Consider the following 20,764-nt stretch of genomic DNA (forward strand, 5'->3'; position numbering starts at 1 on the left):
GGCCAACTCTATGTGGGGTTGTTAAGAAAGATCTCTCTTTAAAAGGGACATTTAAAGGGATTCCTGAAGTTAAGAATGAACCAGGCATGCGAAGAGCTAGAGAAAAAGCTTTGCAGCCAGAGGAACCTGCTAGCAGAGGCAAAAATCTCAAGATGGGAAGTGCCGCTGTTTCCTGTTAACTGAGAGTATAAATATCTTCCCACTTGCTACTCATAGGAATACTGTAAGGAAATCAATAAATTTAAATACAAAATTACCTAAGCTGGGGTGGATATGTAGAATAGGCAATGATAGAGAAATGGATGTCTTTTTCTCTACTTTTAGAAAGAAAAGAAAATTACTTGGAGATAAAAAGAGTAACACAAGGAAACATTTAGAGATCTGTGTCTTGCTTTCTGTAATCAAATACTGCATTGTGTGATTCTAGTTGTCAGTGTACGAGTTCACAGAAGGAAAGAATCTTGCCCTGGATTTGAGATTTGACCTGGGCCTTGAAAAATGGGTGAATTTGGATTGGCCAACAGCAGGCAGAAAAGTGTGTTTCAGATGAGAGAACTGTGTCAATAAATATACTAAGGTGGCACCACAAAAAAAGGAGATGGGGATGTTAACTAACCTTATTGTGGTAATAATTTCACACTATATGTGTGTATCAAAGTATCATGTTGTACACAGAGTTATATATGTCAATTACATCTGAATAAAGCGGGGGCGGGGAACACTTTTAGAAACATACTAAAGTGAACTGAACTTCAATGAGTGCTTGAAACCATGAAGACTTAAGCTGGAGCCAGAGTGGTCTTTGAGAGAATACAAGATAATAGATTGATCTGATTCATAGAGGGCTTTGAAAAGTCAATAGATCAGTTTTTACCTGATATTTTAGGCAACAGAGGGGATAATTATAGTTTCTTGAACAAGAACATTGTATGGTAAAAAGAGAAATTTGGTAATATAGATACAGATTAATGGAGACAGGAGGGAAAATCCTGAAGAATGGGAGAAAAGAGGACCTTCCTTTTGATCATGCCACTTTTTTATCCCAATGATGAAAATGTGGACTATGCTTGTATCACAGAAAGAGAATGAGCTATAGATGAAACATTTCAGCAGAATCAATATTAAACTTAATGAGTAAAGATCAATAAATCCAGAAGTGAAAATGCCTGCTCTCCGGAGCCCAGGGACTCAGTGATGGAACTGGGGAAGTTTGTTTGGGATTGTAAAGGATTAATATCATCTTGGACATGTTAAGTGTCAGAAGACAACAAGACACACAAATTGTGATGTGAGCATGCAAATAGAAGTACAGAACTAGAGCTAAAATGGAAAGTTCAATTTGGGAATGCAAATGGGTGATGAAAACTGAGGGCTTAGCTCTCGAGAATGAATGCTTATGATCAAAAGTATGTTTGTTGGGGGCAGAGGAGAGAGAGAGAGAGAGAGAGAGAGAGAGAGAGAGAGAGAGAGAGAGAGAGAGAGAGAGAGAGACCCGAGTAGATGATACCAGAACAGCAGTTGAGTAAAAGTCAAGATAAGAAAGAACTTCAAGCAGTAAATAGGGAAAGTACTTGGGGAAATACCATTATTATTATCACTATAAAAAATACAACTAAACTTTTAGAGTGATTGCTAATGTATCCTAAAGTCTTTAAATATAATAATGCATTTATTTTACCACAACCTTTAAAATAGTAAATGCTATTATTATCCCCATTTTATAAATGAGGAATGTTAGGCACAGGGAGATTAAGCCATTTGCCCAAGATTACCCAACTTGAAGAAATGGAGCTGAAATTCAAATATAAGCTTTGAGTTTTCAAAGCCTGAAACTTATCTTATATAAATTTCTTGAAAAGTAGTTAATTAATTAACAGTTTAAAAAGTTGGGTGGAAACAAGAAAGTCAAGCGATGGCAGTAATTGGATAATATGAGGTGTGATCTAACAATAGGGTGAATGTTTAAATAAAAAAAATGACTACAGTAAAAGACACACTGATATTAATCCCCCTCAAGAATACTCCCCCTCACTTGAAACACAGTTTTCCCTTCGTTCTTGCCACTTTCTGAAGCAGTTCTGGAAGTCCTCTTTCGTGAGTGTCTAGTTGCGCTGCGGTGGCTGCTTTGATGTCCTGAATCATTTTGACTTTGGGGAAGAGCCAGAAGTCGCAAGGTCCCAAATCCAGTGAATAAGGTGGATGAGGACACACCGTAATGTTTTTATTTGACAGAAATTGCCATACACCAAAAACGATGTGTGACACGGAGCGTGTTCATGATGGAGGATGATTTATGGCACATTATACCACACACCTTCTCTCAACCATAGCTCACAGCTGACTAACTGCACTGAACACATTGACACTTGGCACACACTGTTACTAAGGTTCGACGCACCATTTCCCATATTGAAGATCCCTACCTTTCCGTTGGATGGCAATCAGTGGTAGCATTCATTGTATTTTTTTTATCACAACGGAAAGGCTCCATGTCACACATCATTTCTGGTATGGCAATTTCTCTCAAATAAAAACATTACAGTGTGTCTTCGTCCACCTTATTCACTGGATTTGGGACCGTACAACTTCTGGCTTTTTCCGAAAGTCAAAAGACCATAAAAGGCAAATATTTTGAATCGATTCAGGACATCGAGGCAGCCACGACAGTGCAACTAAAGACACTCATGAAAGAGGACTTCCGAACTGCTTCAGGAAGTGGCAAGAACGATGGGATAAGTGTGTTCAAAGCGAGAGGGAGTGTATTTTGAGTCCTTTACTGTAATAAATGGGTTTTTTTTTATTCAAACGTTCACCATACTTTTTTTATCACACCTCACACCTTACAGCAGAAGAGGACTTGGAATTCTCTAGGGTAAGGTAGAGAAAGGGAAGGAAGACTATAAAGAATATACCTTTTGGTCTTTTTTATTTCCTCCTCTCCTTCCATACACTGTCAGGTGTCAAAACAGGAAATTGTCCACTTTAAAGAGAGTCATAATAATTTGTGGGGGGAAACATGGTACCTCTAGTTTTTAGCATTCTATATACTACAAATGTCTGTGTCCTTATTTGCACTCTAGGAGTTCAAATTAGTTTACGTAAATTCTGGCAGTTAGTTTACGTAAATTCTGGTCAATTGAATTTTTACATTATAACTCACTACTTTCTTAACTTTCATACTAAATGAGAGAGAGATTCCCAAAGAGCAGGGTTTCAGAAATAGCACCAACATTGGTATCACTGGCTTATCATCAGGGTGGGAGCCGTAGTGCCCAGATTTCTCTGTGGGGAGGCTCAGCTCTTAGAGCAGGAGTTTGGGCAAGACCCCTTCCCTCTAGAGAAGCCACGCATGACTGTTTTTAATAAATCCTTTCCCATTGGCTGGGAGAGGACTTTGCTTCCATTCTCCATGCTTTTCACGGCTCCCCCAACCATTTCTTACATCTCCCTTGTTTGAGGAAAAGGCAGAAGGAAAAAGTTCAGTTCCCAGCCCACCACGCTCAGGCATCCAGTATAGCAAGCGACGAGACACCTGCTTGCTGACAGAGCTGTAGCAGGTAAGGCTGCAGCAGTCTTTCCTTCAATGAGTAAGTTAACTCAGTGTTTTTCTTTGGACTAAAAACTATGAATGGGTGTCATCTAATTAATCTCCCTAAAGCATGGCTTTCCTCAAGTAAATTTGCAGCTCAGAAACTTTCAATATTTTTCCATTTTAAGAAAATGAAATTCTTAGCCTTACATGTACGACACCCCACTCTTTGGGCCCATGCTATGTATGCCTGGCCTTATGCCCCTGTTTTGGTCAGATAAGCAGACCTGTTCCATTTCTTCTGCAGGGCCCCACTTGTCTCCACCTGAGTTTAGACTGATGCCTTCAGGGATGCCCCCTTTAGTACCCACTCCTTTACTCCAATCTCTAGCATTATTAGTCCCCAGTACGTGCTACATACAACCCTCATCTAAATGCCTTCTGCACCGCACAGCCTTACTGAATTCACATGAACTCCTAGATAACTTTATCTCCAGCTCTCATTTTATTTGTATTCTAGATATTTATGTGCATATATCCTTTATTAAATTCTGGGTGGAATTGGGACCTAATTTAACTTTGTATCTTTCATATTACCTACATTTAACATCAGAGGAAAGTAAAACTATAAAGGACTAAGAAGACATATCAATTTCTTGTAATGATGTCTTTTTAATACGTCTCCTTTCTCCGTACCCTAGTAAATAAGTGAAGAGAGAATAGGACCAGATCTCCTGATTTTTCAATCCAAGTGGTTCTCTCCCTGGCTTGCATATTGGAATCACCCAACATCACCTGTGATGCTTTAAAATATTCTGATCTGAAAACTCCAAGCCGTAGAAATTAGAATCTCAGCAGTGTGACCCAAACATCAGTATCATTTAAACCTCCCCCATGTGATTCTAATGTGCAACCAAGATTGGTAATTAATGCCCCACAGCACAATGGTCCCTGGACCATTCTTCCTTTCCTAGGTAATTCTATTAATTTGAGAATGCTATTAATTCGAGAAACATTTATTTTTTTATGTATAGAAAATTTTAAAGTAGATATGTACTAAATGTGAGATAGTAGTATAGTATATTTTATTTTGCTTACAACTATAGCTTACTTTTTTTAAAGTTTCATATAGCTTACTTTAAAAAAGTTACTTTTTTAACTTTTCAGATATTTCGAAAGAAAGCAGTGGAACTTGGGGTAAAATTGCTACCAGCATTTCATACTCCCTCTGGAATACCTTGGGCATTGCTGAATATAAAAAGGTAAAACTCTTCATTTTTGACAACATATTTTAAGTTAAAATGCTGGACACTGTGATTGAATAATAGACACTGGCTGGATAATTACTTGTGTGTGTCAGTGACTGACGCCATTGGGAGTCTTGGCATCTGTCCTCATGTTGCAAGTTATAGTTTTTCAGTGTCCCATAGCCTTAGCTGGGTCCCTGTCCCTGTCATAGGATAGCATTACCCCAGCAGAGTCATCCAAGCCAGACATAATTTGAGGTTTTCACTACTTCATGGTGCTATTGCATCAGTGAAACTGTCTCTTCAGATTCCAAGAGCATCCCATTATCTTAAAAATTGTCATCAAAGCATTTCAGAGATAGAACACTTGCACTAATCATATCTCCCACGCAACAAGCTGGGGTACCTGTCCGGGAGCACCTGAGGCCACCCTGCCCACAGTTACCAGGAGGGAAGGGAACTGCGCCACTGACCCAGATCAAACCAACCTTCTCATCCTTTTTGGGTGGAGCACCCTGGTGTGACAAGTCCATGAGAATGTGGCCCCAAGAAAAACCTGGGCTGAACAAACCTTCTGGCATTCTCCTAGGGAATAGCTTGAATTTTCATGATGGCTTGAGTATTTTGTTAATAAACCATTGTATCTAAAGATTCCTTCTTACCTCCTTCTTCCCCAGAAGTCATTAATTGTATATGTGCCTCTGTGTGGTGATGATGATGATGATGATGATGATGATGATAGCTGTTTATCTTCATAAAATATGAATCCTTATTCTAGACACTTTACACATATTGTTAGGATGGTGCCAATGTAATTGCAGTTTAAAAAGTTAAAAAATAATTGCAAAAACCACAATTCCTTTTGCACCAACCCAATACCATACTTAGTCCTCACAACTCAGAAAGATCAATATTGTTGTTCTTTCCATTTTACTAATAAGGAACTCAAGCCACAGACAGATTAAGTCATTTGCCTAACATCATACTGTATATAAATGATAGAGCTGGAATATGTACTTAAATGTTTACCCACACATTGGTGCATAGGCATAAATGAAACAGCATTCTTGTTTTAGAAATGCCAAGAGGGTGTGGTATACAGTGTGTTTGGGTGTGATTAATACGCATTTCTTCTTCATGATTTGTGTTTGGGGCAGGAGCAGGGGTGCTGAGGCCACCCACACTGGTCCACGTTCATTCATGTGGTTCTCTGTTGTATAATGTGATATTTCAGGATCTGCTTTCCCCTCTAGGGATCCTAAGGCTTTCCCTGTGAGCTCTGAAGATTATAGTATGTGCCGCAAGGTCTTAAGGCAGGAGTGGGTATGAGCTCGGCTTGGAGGCAGCCTGGCATTTGTTGAGGTTTTTTTTATTTTACGTATGAGGTAATATAGACCATCTATATTATCTTCCATATCTTTAGACTTTGTTTTTATAGATAGTATTCTGACCTAGAAACTACTCTGTTACCTGAAATAAGATCTGGCTACAAAAACACTGTACACATTTAACATATTCTTTTCCCTACATACCCTCTGAGAAAAATAATATGAGCGGAATAGTACACTGAACTAATTGGTTCTAGGTATTTTACAGCCAGTGTAGGATTGTTTTTAGAGCAATCAATTCAACTCTCCAGACTTATCTGTAAACTGGAAGTTAGGCTACCGTCATAGTTCCTTTGTGAACATTTTCAGGTTCATAGGCCACATTGAACTTCTGATGCAATAAGTCCCTTTCCTCATAAAATGCATATTCCTGGGCACACATATTTTCACACAATTTCCAAAATCTGACAAAACCATAGGAGCCCACCTAGGGCTTACTGGAGTGAGTGATCACTCCAACCTTCTACCCTAAGAGTCCATGGAGCTAGTTCTTACTGCTTTCTGGAAGGTAATGAAATTAAAAACCTACTAAAACTAATAGAGAGAGGTATGGGCCTATATCTTTGCAAAAATTCAGTCAAACATTGTCACATGCTGATATCATTTAATTAGTTCTAGCCCCTTTTGAAATAAGCATAAGAAATTGGATTATTTTAAAGCAGACTTAACTTTACTTAGTGTTTATTTCTAACAAGAAAGAGGATTTTTCCTTAGTTAAATCTGTTCTTAGTGTACAGTGGAGATATTTTTTAGTATAATGTAATAAAGAAAGACTTCTAAAAACTATTAAATACTGAATCCTCTATTATCTTTCATATCTCTGCCTCTTGAAAATTCATTAACTGGGGCATTCAAGTGTTTTATGAGACCTTATTTTGCATTTACAGTATTTTACATAGCAGCTTTTATTTAATTTCAAAGATTATAGGAAAATTGCATATGGTGAAAAATGATGTGCCATTTCATTTATGTATTCTCTAATGTTTTCAGATTAAACTGGGGGAAATTAGGTGACTATTTGACAACTGATTGGAAAACTTTTAATTTCTTCCTGGCATTCTGTGTGAATTTTTTTTATTTTATATTTTATCCACTCTCAATCCCATTTACTAAATAGCAGAGACTTACCCAATTTTACACAATAAGCCTTGGCAAAATTAATAGTAACATCAATCCACTGAAATGCCTCCTATCCCTTTGCCCAGTCACATGTCCTCATTGAATCCACTCTCCTTCCAGCTGTGAAGCTGATTTGTCATCTAAAAGAATTTCCTCTAGGAGAAGAAAACAATGTTTCATATTTATCTGCAATAATTACATTTCAGGATCTGCTGTTGATGTCAACCTGTACGTATAGGCTCTTTTATCTGAATCTGTGTATTTTCAGAGTATGGGCCAGGGGATAAGAGACAGCTGCCATGGAGCTTCTTTTCTAGTTTTTTGAAGACTGTCACCAGTAGAAGTTTCCAAGGACTGGGGGAAATATATGTCTGTCACAATCACATTTTCTTAATTACCTTCTCAGAATAAGGGAGTGTCTGTAGAAGGATGCTCAAGAGAAAGAAAGCACTTGAGGATGCTTTTTAGAAAAGCTGTGTGTTCACTGTTAACTGGGTTTGAAACTCTTGGTAATACTTATGATGGGAGAGACACAGAATATGCTATCTGCAAAATAATTCTGCTCATCCCTCTCAATTTTGAAAATAGTTATGGATGTTGCTTTTTGCCAACACCTATATGTTAACAAAAAATGTGAGCTTATTGGTATCATCTGTTCACATTCCTCTAGTATTCAGGTTATTGCCTAAAGACAATTGATTTCTTTGCCTTTTCTTTGGGGAAAAAAAAAAGAAGGCGTTTATTTGAGTCCCTGCTGTGATGAAGGTTCTGTACCTTCCTGTGAAGATTGTCTGTTTCTCTTCACTTTCTTTAAAAAGCAAACAGACATGGGCTTTCCCTCAGGGTATTCACAACATGGTTGGTAAAGCAGAATATATATTTTGTATGTTATACACTCACTGATGTAACTGACAAATGTAAGATAGCCTGTGCCAAGGAGAGATAAGAACTAACTGTATTGAATTTAGAGCAAGCAGTATTTTGAATTGGAGAGGTTTATGCGTTTGGAGCCAAAACACCAATAAGCCAAATTGGATTTCAGTATTTGTGCAAACTGAGAATAGCAGAGAACCTACATAATTTACTCATATTCTATATTAGGAACTGTGCCCCCAAAATCTGTTAAGAAAAAAGTGTTTTATAATTATCTCTTCTGCCACATCTGTAATAAATTCTTAATTCAAGAATTGCTATATTAAGTTGTAAATTAATCCAAATCGTGATTTAATGGCAAGTAGTAATTTGAACAAACAGTTAGGTGTTATACATAGCACCTGATTAGGCTAATATGCTTGCTTCACCAACACAATAGTGGAATGAAAATGCATACCTTAAATAACCTCTGCTAAAAGAAATCCATTGCCTTTTTAACAGATTAGAGTTTGGTAGAACTCAATTTCTCTAATGTGAAAATGTCAAAATTTGATGTCTGTTCTTGTTAGTACTATTAGCAAGAGGCCTTATGCATTTTTTTCCTCCCACCTAAAGAAGAAAAATCACCTCTGTGACTGTAAAATCAAGTATTTCACCATTTCACTATATTTATAGGTATAACTTATTTAATTTTGGGGTTTTCTAAAGTGTGTCCTTAATTTAAGTAATATAGTTACTGTTACCATTATTCATTTGTATCACAGGGCATACAGTGTGAGCATTCCTACTAGTTATTCTGTCTTTCTTGATACATGAGTTAGTTTTAGCTATATATTATTTTATCACTCTTTTCTCATTGCGGATTTTTCTGAACTGCCACTTTCCTGGTGGTTGTATTAGGCTAGTGGAACTATCTACAGCGTGCACACATCAAGAAATGTTCTGGGAAATGACTGATCTGCATTCCAGCTCTCATTAGCCAGCAAAGTAATGAATGAGGTACAACTCTGTCACCTGTTTTTATTTCCTGCTATGTAAAGTTTTATGCACTGACTAATTATCCAATGCAAATGCCTGCTATATCATTAGTTACATTGCAGTTTATATTATTATAATTAAATTGCAAATTGCTTTACTTTAACTGAAGTGGGGTCTTAATTAAGAATAGTACATAACTGAATGTCTTCTGATAGTGAAAGATTATCTTGTGTGAAGCATGTAGTCTGTGTTTTGCAACAAGAGGCAGTAGCCCCTTTATTGGGTTTCTTAATACTTTGGTGGTGTAAAGTGCTTAAATATTAAATTATAGTTGGTTAGTTTTAATAGACACAAACTGCTTTTCTGGAAACAGTAATACTGACAGACACAAAGTTTTAATATTAGACATTAGAATATCATTACCATAATTAAAACTGCTGTTTCTTAACATTGTCAATATAGCTCTTGGCCTTAGATGATTCACATAAGTGAGTTTGTCGTCTCATAAGTAAAGCTAAAATAACAGCAATAATAGTATCTATCCTGATAATCTCATTAAGGCTTTTGTGAAAATCTAGTGAGTTAATATGTAAAAGAAGATTAATCATTGCAAAGTGCTATGAAGTAAATGTAAATTGGAATTATTATTAGTTTATGGTCTTGTTCTCAATTTTCATTATAAAATATGGTATGTGATAAAAGAGTATACAGCTAAAACTAACTTGGTTCTGATGCCTTTTTATGGTAATCTTCAGGTAATCTTTTTGTTTTTGAAGTGATTTTTTTTTATTAGTTACAGGTGTACAAAACAATGTAATAGACATTTACACCCCTCACAAAGGATAACCCCATCCCCCAATCTAATACCCCTCTGATACCGTATATAGCTGTTACAATTCCATTGACTCTATTCCCTGTGCTGTACTCCACACCCCTTCACTATGTATATATATTAAATTATAGTTGACATTCAGTATTATTCAGCTTCCAATGTACACTGCAGTGGTCAGGCACCTACATCACCCCTGAAGTGGTCTCCCTAATAAGACTAGCGTCCATCTAATACCCTACAAAATCTTTATGACATTATTGGTAATCTTCAGTTTTTAAGCCACTCAATGCTTCTAATCCATTCTCAAGCTCAAGTTCCATTTTCTTAGGTCAGGAAGGGAGATGGCATTGGTAGAAATAGCTGGAAATATGGAGCGACTGTTTCCATGTAGTCCATGTAGGATGGTTATGGCTCCATGCTCAAACATGTATTATTTTTTTTAATTATTTTAGTTAATCTATAGGGTCAAAACAATTTCCTTTCTAAAAATACACAAGATATAAGAAGAGTGTGAGACAATAAAATGTAATGTTCATTTCCCAAGTCCCACACACTAGCTCGTGCTTCATTAATATGGTCCAACCTAGTCTATGGAACGGTACGTGTATCCTTGCTATAAAAATCCACATTCTATTTCCTAGTTTGTAGGTTGTCCAGTTTCTATTAAGGGTCTGACTGCTATGGTTACTTACTTTCTATCCATGATGCATAACCTTCCCAGTGTTTTAGAGTAACTAGGGCATCTGTTTAAATATATCATTGCTGCCTCCCTACCCCAACCTGTTTCACTTGGTTTGGAGTCAGGTCCTGGCACTATTTTAAGCCTCCTCAGAGCACTCTAATATTCAGCTGGGGTAGAGAATCACTGCTTTATGTCTAGTATTTATATCCTGAGGATAGCTTCATTTCCCTTCTCAGTTACCTTTGAAAACTTTTCCCTGACCACTGATCATCAACTTATTGAAATATAGAATATTAGAAAATTTGTTTGAAAATACCCAGCTTTACCAGAACAATGGTTCTCAAATTTTAGGGTATGTGAGAATTGCTTGGAGGGATTATGAAACCACATATTGCTGCACCCCACTCACAGTTTTGGATTTATAGGGATTTTGGTGAGGCTTGAGAATTTGCACTTCAAACCGAATCCCAGCTGATGGAAAGGCTGGTGCTGGTGGTCTAAGGACTATACTTTAAAAACTTCTGTAATACAAGAAATGACTGAGCCATCAGAGCTGTTTGGATTCTTAAGTCTCACTGCTGCTCAGTGAGGCAGCCAACTGCAAACATCCACAGAAAGTGAGAGGATGTTGTTTCTATGATTAATTTACTTTCCTTACCCAACATTTTCACTTAACTCTAAGCAGTATGTTGCTTCTTCTGGAAAGCAGCTAATTCTAGACACTATTTACCCAGAAAGAGTTTGCAATGTCCTTTTTCCCCTTGCATTATTATTATTGTTTTATCCAGTAAGACTAGAAAGCAACGTTTGGGACATTTTAGCATAAAGGGAAGGAAAAGATAAAAAGGCATTTCTAATTAAGGACTTCAGGGTCACTGTTAAGAAGGAGAGCCATTTTCATAAAACCATTCTTAGGGCTTCAGGCAAAGGGACTTTATTATAAGCAGCTGGTGACCTGGCCTGTACCTGAGGGCATTTCAGTGCCAAAGAAAAGAGGCAGCGATTACCCTCCCACCAGCGGAGACGGGGACCTAGGTTTCTTCTGGATCAGTTAGTCCTCTCACCAAACGTCAGATCGTTATGTCTATGTCAGGCATGCAATAGCTTGACTAAACTAAAGGCATTTCTTTATTGCAAGTGAACAAGAAGGATGGCAACAATTTAAATGTACTTTGTGTGCAGCCTCCTCTGTTGAGACTTAAGGGACAAACAATTCTGAGCAAAGGATGCTTTGCTGTTTCTTAGTCGTGCGTTATGAGGCAGTCGGAATTTCAAGAGCCTGAGAGTGACTGAACTGTTCCCTTTCTTCCCACTTCTCTAGTCATAATTGAAGTTAATGCTCAGGTAAATGGGGTTTTCAATGTCTTTTGATCCCAGGAGGAAAGAACAGACCATATCTGACTTTGAACACAGGCTCTGGCAGTCCTCATGACTTCACATCAGCCCTCCCTATGTCTCCAGGAATTCCCATCTGCCGCAGACCACATTGGTTGTGCTGCTGGTAGGACAATGGCAGAAAATGGATGTGTGAATGTGGAGTAAACGGGCTGACGTTTGACACAACCATATAATAGATAGTAAAAAATATATATTTGTTTGCAAAAATCTTCTCCCATTTGGCTGGTTGCCTCTTTAGTTTATCAATGGTTTCTTGTGTGTAAGATGATTATGCTAAGCGAAATAAGTCAGACAGAAAAAGTCAAGAACCGTAGATTTCACTAATATGTGGAATATAAAACTGAAAGCAACAGAGGAACAAGACAAACCAACAATAAAACAAAAACTGATAGACATAGACAATAATTTAGTGGTTACCAGAGGGTTAGGGGGGAGAGGAGTGGTAGATGAGGGTAAAGGGGATCAAATATATGGTGTTAGGAGAAGAACTGGCTCTGGGTGAACACACAATGTGATATATAGATGATACATAGATTTGTTCTGTACTCCTATAAGGTCCTTCATTTTAAGGCCAAATTATAGCATATGAGTAATGAAAGTGCAGAAATGTATCAAAGATTATGTATACACAGTGTAGAGACAATCTATGCCAAGGTACTTGCTTGCATCCCTTAAAAAATGACTTGTGGTATGTGGGGAGTCTGTTAAGGACTCTTCCTCACTCTTCAGTTTTTGGTAGATAGAGAGTCCTGGTACAAAACTTGTGGGACTGAATTGTTAACTATGACCACTATTTTCCCTACAGCATCCCCATGGTTTAAGCAGTTAACTCACCAGGAAAATTTTGTTTTAAGAACAGTTATAGTTATTTGTTATTTGAATGCAACAAACCCAAAGTGGCTTTCATCTCAAGTTTTTCAAATGCACAGAACTAGTGTTTTATAGATTCAGCTTTGTTCACACTATTCATACACTTGGTGGCCAATCAGCCTTGGCAATTTGAAATGTATTCTATATACAGAACTTTGATTAGGAACAAGTCAGAACACATAATTCATACAATGCCTTTACGGGTCAGCTGTGGAATGACATTTTCAAGGAACTTGCTATTCCAGGTTTTTAATGAAACAGCAATCAGTTTTCCTGTGATTAATTCATGTTGTTAGTGTGGGGCAAACCTTCTACATATCTAATAAAGTTTAATTTAAATGTGTATGAAATCGTTTGAATGGGTGCTTGAAAATCAGCCTGGTATCAAGGTACTTTCTCAGTCCTTATGACTGTTATTTGTTGTAAATATTCAACTAACTACATTGAATCTTTGAGTGGGAATTGGAAGGTCAATAGAAAATATTTATACTTCTGCCAATAATTTCTAAAGGCCTCACAATCTCAGTGGCTACATTAACCACTCCATCTTTCTTGCTTATGCAGTAATAGCTGTAGTTGATCTGTTTTGAAAAATGGGATGAACAATAATTGAGTGCAGTCTCTTTTATTAACCGAAAAAAGAAAAGTGATGGAGCAATAGTAAGAATTAATTGTAATTTATTAATCTGGAAATTAATGTGCAGCTGGCCATGAGTACAGACAGTACAATTTGGTGATTTAGCAATCGTGACAAATTATCTTCATCTGTAAGGTGGAGAGTTGCTAGCTTTCCTTTGATTTTTAATAACACCGAGTTTCAGGAAGACTTTATATGAATGCTCACATTGCCCTTTTATCCTGGAAATGTCAATTAGAGTTTAGCATTATTAATTAAATCTCACTTTCCCCCTTTGTCATGTCATGCTATAGTTTTTATGGAACATTTATACAAAACAGTGATTACTGGTAATTGACCTGCATATGTTGAATAATCTTAAGATGCTACTGAGAGTTTAATGTACCTTGTAAATTGAGAGGCTTCCAATTAAGTTGAGTTCTTAAGATAATCACTTTCAAAACTAATCAAGTAATAGGACATTAGTAAAGCTCTTATTGACTTAATTGTGACAAATTAATAAACAGACCCAGTGCAATTACTATAATGGCTTTATCAGTGAACAGTTTTCCAAAATTTAAGCATAAATCTATTCTACCCCCTAGAAGAACAATAAAAGTTACATAAGTCATTTTAAGATGGATATCATTTCTAATAGTTATATGTGAGCACATTGTGCAAATAGCTTAGATTTTTGTATGTGTTTTTTGTAATGTGATTATATTTATTTCAAAGGTCAGTGAATCTCCTTGCTGAGCCCTTACAGCATATGATTTTATAAGAGGTCTTTTGTTATGTCTTGATCAAAACTATTACACATTCTTGTGTTCTCACATCTCTGCTTTTCTATGCCTGTACACCTTGGGTTAATGCCCTCTCTCTTCCAAGAGCTCTGGGATGTCCTGTCCCACTCTCTCTGTCCCAAAGAGCTATCAGCAGAGTGCCGTTTTATACCCGGTTGGCACTCTGCAAATGGACTTTGGAAAACAGAGGAATTATGAATTACATAATTTTTCAGTCCCTGATAGTGCTAATTCCTATAACTTTGCTGACTATGTTTAAGAAAATGGCAACAGAAAAAACAGCAATGTAAGTTCTGCTTCAGTACTTTAAGAATAGTATGACAAGTATATATTATTTCTCAAAATATATCTAACTATGTGTTTAAGATCCTGTGTTTTCCTGAGCATAACTCTATTTAAAAATAATGTGATCCTGTATCTTCTTTCTCTAAGCCTTGGTTTCTCATTTTTTTAAGTGGGAATAGTATCAATTTTACAAGGATGATGCTCAAGACCTAGAAATTCAAGATATCAGGGGTGTTTTATACCCAAAATAGTAGACCACTGTGGAATTTCAAGATCCTGAAATAATGGGAGACGTCCATACAACCTCTGTTTAATTTAGACCTTAGAAAGAGAGAATGGACTTTCAATTAAAGAGTGTGTGTGTGTGTGTGTGTGTGTGTGTGTGTGTGTCATACACACATCTGTAATTCTAGCAAGCCACCCATGTGTTCAGTTTAGAACACAGAGTCTTCCTCAAACAAGGAAAGCTTTATAGAGTTCTCATAGTAATTGTCATCATCTGGGACAACAAAGGGAAGTACATAATGAAACTGCCCAGCTGAAGAAGGGTGTTTTTAAATTACTGGAATACCCTAAAATAAGGACTGCAATAAGGACTGAAAATATGGTAATTTCATTAATTATGAGGTATTTAAAGTTGTGGTTCTTGAATTTAACAGGGAAAATTAATGTTAACACTGTATAAATGCAGCACCTCTGGCCATTTATTTGTATGCAATTACTGTAGCTAGTTGCATGAGGGAATTTGCACCCCACAGTTTGCTCTCTTATCTACAAAATATTTGTGAGCTCTCACTCTAGAACATGTATTCTTATTTGCAAATTATACAAACATGTACCACTGCTTTAATATGTCATGTCCATTTTAAAACACTTAAAAAATAAAATTGTCCAAGAACAGATATAGATGAAGAAATAAAATATTTTATTAAGAGCAGATGAGTGATATGTTTAGTGAGAGCAGTATGACTCTTTTTTTTAATCTCAGTTTAATTCTAATGATACAATAAATGATTCAAAGTTCTTGTTCTGTGTTGTTTTATTTCAAAACTTAGTTTTAACTCTGTCCAGGTGGAAAACATAGAAAGTTGTGTTGATGAGAGAAGTGTGGTACTGGCTGACCTTCCTAAAACATGGTGTTTGTTTTAAATCCCATCCGATAATTACGGAAAGGCTATTGATATAATTCTCTAGAAAATTTAAATCTCTCCTGGTATTATTTGTTCTTGCACATTTATACAAAGACAGAAAACCTCTGGAACTTGTCCTTTGAAAGATTTTAAAGCAAGATATAAAAATTCCATTCTGAAGTTTGAAACAAATATGAATTTTAAAGGTGAACCACTTTTACAAATCTTTTCATAAGCGTCCAATTTCAAAATACCTTTACTTAGTTTCTTTCAAATTCAGATTTATTTTTATTCATGTTAAGTTGTCACCTTTATCTTCAAATGGTATATTAAGTGTATTGTTTTCTTCCTGTTTCTTTTCTGGTAAGTAGCACACTAACCGACAACCACTTGTCCCAGAAAATGTCAGCAAATAGGGACACAATTTTTTTTTTTTGTGAAATGTCAGCTCTTGATTAAATACTTTGCCTCAAGACAATTGGAAAATCTCTTTTGGGGCAAAATATTTTCATGATCACTCTCCATCTCTTTACAAAGTGTGGTAATATTGTTATATTCTACTGTGTAAAAGTCTTGGATTTTAAAATTAACCACATCAGCAACATTCTGTAGCTCATAAACTGCAATACAGTCAGCCGTCTGTATTTTTGGGCTCTGCATCCATGGATTCAACCAACCACAGAGCGAAAATATTCAAAAAATAAAACATTCCATTTGTTGCTGGCGTGTGTGGTGTAGTTAGGCCCACGATGGTTGCATCTGTACTGGACATGTACAGACTTTTTCTCTTGTCATTGTTCCCTAAACAATACAGTATAATAACTATTTACATAGCATTTACATTGTATTAGGTATATGAGTGATCTAAAGATGATTTAAAGTACACAGGAGGATGTGCATAAGTTATATGCAAGTACTACTCCATTTTATATAAAAGACTTGAACATTCCTTGATTTTTGTATCTGTGGGAGGTCCGAGAACCAATCCCCCATGGATACCAAGAGAAGACTAAACACCAAAAGTTGCTGAAAGCTGTAGAACCAGTGAAGATCCCCCTGCCGACCTCCCCTCACTGTGTTGTGGTCCCTACAAGAACCCTGGGTATCCTTTATATGAAACCTTTCACATAAGCACCAAGGGAGGGGAGCTGAGTATATCTGAATATTTAATTTCATAAAGCTTTTTTTCTTATTTTTAGATAAAAAAATTTAGAAATAGCTGCTTTCATAGTTTCTTCCTGCACTCCAATTAAGAGCCTTGCATTCTGCTTCAAAGGCTGCTGCCATAAACAATACATAGCTAAATGTCACTTACCTTTACCAAGCCTAGACAAATGTCTTATCATTTGGGACTTTATAATGGGCATATTGTCTCACTATATTATCCTTTGTGTCTCACTTTGATCCTTTTTAGATTACTCTTAAGAATATTTTTTAAATTGGTTTTAGTGGAAGTTCTAAATTAGTTTTAACCAGATCTAAATATTCTAAGACTAAATAATCTTGTGACACATTCATTTTTATTTGTATTAAGTTTCACCACTTTAAAGTGGGCCAGTTGTGGAAATGTGCCTGAAAAGGTTTTTAATTAGACCAAGAGCTTTTCTTAGGTGAGTTACTGGTTTTAATATGCAATAGGTCAGAACGTGCTTCAAGACGTTAATCTTTATATCGATTCGATGAACAATAAAATGACTACATGTCAATGTATAACTAAAAGAATGATAGTTTACAATGAGCTACATATTTGGTGCTAAAATCCAAAATGTTTATGAAATTCTAAGGGCTTCAAATTACAGAATTTGCCAATCTGTCTTTCTGAGACCTGTGGCCAAGACTGTGGTGAATTCAGATTTATATCTGAAAAAGAAGTTTCAAAAACTGGAATCTATAGATTAAGTATAAGCTCTAATAGAATAATCTACAAAAATAATGAATTTACTTTTCAAGTTTTCTCTCAAGACAGTAAAGCCTTGGTCTCTTTTCAACTAAAGGTGCTACAAAATATATTTATGTTGATCCTAAAGGAAAAGAATGTGAAGGGGAAGGCTGTGAGAAGTAAGAGAAATTATGAATGTACAAGCTGTAGGCAGCCAGACAAGCTAATACATTAATGCCTTGTGCTTCTACAATTCTCTGTAGTCTACAAAAGAGTTCCAAATATATGTGTATTTTGAAAGTTGTATTAATTTGATTTAATCTAGTATGGCACAGACATAAATATCCAATTCTATCATTCAATTTTTTAAAAAAATTAGCTTGGAGCTATTGAAATGAAAAGAAATAATTTTATGCTTTGAAATTTCCTGATACGTGGTGGAAAGACAGGAAAGAGAAAACTGTCCTAATATTTTATTGCCACTGTAGGTTAGCATCGTGTTTGTGTATTTGTACCATATTGATCATTAAGCACTTCAAGGTTATTACAAAAGTTTCAGTGGGTTTGGATGAACCCCACCTACCTCCCAGAACTAAATTTCACCAGTAACCCTGGGGTTTGATATATATATACAAACAACCTTTTGTTAAGCTCACTTTTCCTATTTAAGAATAAAAATCTATATAAACAAGTAGAATCACCTCCCTAAGAGTTAAAAGTGAGAAATTATGTGCATACCATCTTGTTGATCTGGCCATAAGAGCTGGGATTATGCAGATCTTCCCTTCATCTTCTCTTCTAGAATAAAGAAACTGAATTCTTTTAAACCTTATTTGTTTTTCTTCCTTCCTACCATCTTAGTAGCTCCTTTACTTCTGTACTTTCTCCTTATCTTCATGATAAAAATTTGTGTGATCACAAAATGAGACTGTATTAAATAACAGTCTCAGTGAACTAGAGAGCGCAAATGCATTTCTGTACAGTTCACTCACTCCTGTGCCTCTCACAAATGCCGGGCCCTCAGTGCAGTGAGGGGGCCTTTTGATCCTCTCTTCCACCTCTCATCTTGACTCTGTCTTTTTTTTATTATTATTATTAGTTTCAGGTGTACAAAAGAATGTAATAGTTAGACATTTCACCCCTCACAAAGTGATAACCCTCTTCCCCCAATCTATTGCCCCTCTGACATCTTATATAGCTGTTACAATTCCATTGATTCTGTTCCCTATGCTGTACTCCATATCCCATGACTGTATATATTAAATTATAGTTGGCATACAATATTATTCAGCTTCCGCTTCAGGTGTACAGTGCAGTGGTCAAGCATCTACACCGTCCATGAAGGGGTCTCCCTCATAAGACATGTTCTCATCTGACACCCTACAAAATTTTTACAACATTATTGATTATATTCCCCAAACTGTCTTTCATATCCTGTGACAATATTGTAGTTACCAATTTATGCTGTCTAATCCCTTCGCCTCCTCCCTCATCCCCACCACCCTCCGTTCTAGCAACCATTCGTTTTTCCTCTATATCTCTGATACTATTTCTGTTTACTTTGTTCATTGATTCAGATCTTTAGATTCCACATATAAGTGAGATCATATGGTATTTGTCATGACTCTTGAAGGCGTCAGCCATTCTCTCTTCGACTTTCACACAACCTACTCATCCTCATCTCATCCTCCGCATACTGTAGGAATGTTAAGATAGTCTCCTCTGAGATGTCTACAGATTTAAAAAGAAAAGTCTGGCTATTCTATTTTTATGTTCTAAATTTGTACCTGAATCCCCTCCCATTCGCTCCTCTGCCCAGAGAGGAGTACCTAAAGCCAGCACTTGTACTCTTGAGCCTACCACCCTGTCCTTCTTCCAGGGGCTTGTTTTCTGAGCCCCGTCTTGTCCCCCTCCCCCATGCCTTTTCTCTCTTGCTGATTCTCCATTCATAATGCTTCACGTCAATCTGTTTCTCTATTCCTTTCTGCTTCTCTCTTTTTCCTATTCCCTTCAGGCCCTCATCATCACTATTTCAACCATTGCAGAACCTTTAATGGATTTTTCTGCTGCCAGTTTCCCAAGGCATCTTCCAAAGTTCCACGCTGTTGAATGTTTTTAAAATGGAAATTTTATGTCACTTCTTGCGTCTTCTTCTTTAGTTGTTTTTCAGTACCATCAGTATAAACTCAAAATTAGCCAGGCAAAATGGTGCTGTATAATCTGAGTTCCTGGTATACAAATCTCTGACATTTATCGATTTTGTCATAGTTGCTCTCTCCTCCCTGTGCTTACATTATTCTTTCTGTCTGGGACAGCTTCCTTTTCGCCCTTCCCCTTCCTGACACAGCACAGGCATCTCCACTTCAGGAAGCTTTCCTCACCTCTCCGTGCATGTGCAGTGTTGCCCTGTGTGTTCTGTACCCCCACGGCCCTGATGAAGCTCTCTGACTTATCTGTCCTCCCAGATGGGAATGCTCTCAGTGACAGATGAGTGGCAAGTGTCCAGGTCTTTCTTCAGGGCACAGATGAAAGTACCCAAAAGATATTGGGAAACATTGTTACCTTTAGGCAAGCAGTAAAGACTGAAGCTGTGAGCAAGGAAGGGTGTTAGATATATATTTCGGTATGATCCTGGCTTCAAGACGCAGGCAGCTTACATGGCTTCAAAGAGCCACTCACCTGGGGAGTTGCTATTTTATCTCTGCCTTCCAGTCTTTATCACCTACACGAAGGTAGGTGCAGGTATATATGAGTGAACAAACAAGTGAAGCTCTCTGGCTCCATTGCTTTTTTCAGACTCTTTACATGCAAACACATCCAGAGTCCCCTTATATTCTAAAAGGGATTAGCCACCCCTTAACCTTAATCTCTAGCCCAGTCTTCACTGTCGAATTTAATCCCTATATCCTACTGAGTGCCAGATAGTTCCTAAATTTAACCTGTGGAAAGTCATCTGCATTATTTTAATCCCAAACCATTTTCCCTTTCAGACAGACCTTTTATTATCCCAGTAACCTCAGTTCAAATATCCTGAGGTCATCTTTAAATACTTTTCCTTGACAGCTAGTCTTTCATCAAATCCTATCCTGTCTACTTCATTTCCATAATACTTTTGATACCTTTCACAGCCAAGCT

General features: G+C 36.8%; 1 protein-coding gene across 2 annotated transcripts in view; it reads left to right on the forward strand.

Annotated features, from left to right (window-relative positions):
- The window catches only part of MAN1A1 (mannosidase alpha class 1A member 1), a 155,979-nt gene that overhangs the window by 85,044 nt on the left and 50,171 nt on the right, over positions 1-20,764 (forward strand). For both annotated transcript variants that reach the window (XM_019740975.3, XM_074333505.2), the window contains one exon: positions 4,697-4,791. In XM_019740975.3, coding sequence (XP_019596534.3) covers positions 4,697-4,791 — 95 coding nt within the window. The remainder of the gene's footprint in view (positions 1-4,696; positions 4,792-20,764) is intronic.

The sequence above is a fragment of the Rhinolophus sinicus genome, chromosome 2 (genome assembly GCF_057876585.1).
Source record: "Rhinolophus sinicus isolate RSI-liver-muscle chromosome 2, RSI-T2T, whole genome shotgun sequence".
Lineage (NCBI taxonomy): Eukaryota > Metazoa > Chordata > Mammalia > Chiroptera > Rhinolophidae > Rhinolophus > Rhinolophus sinicus.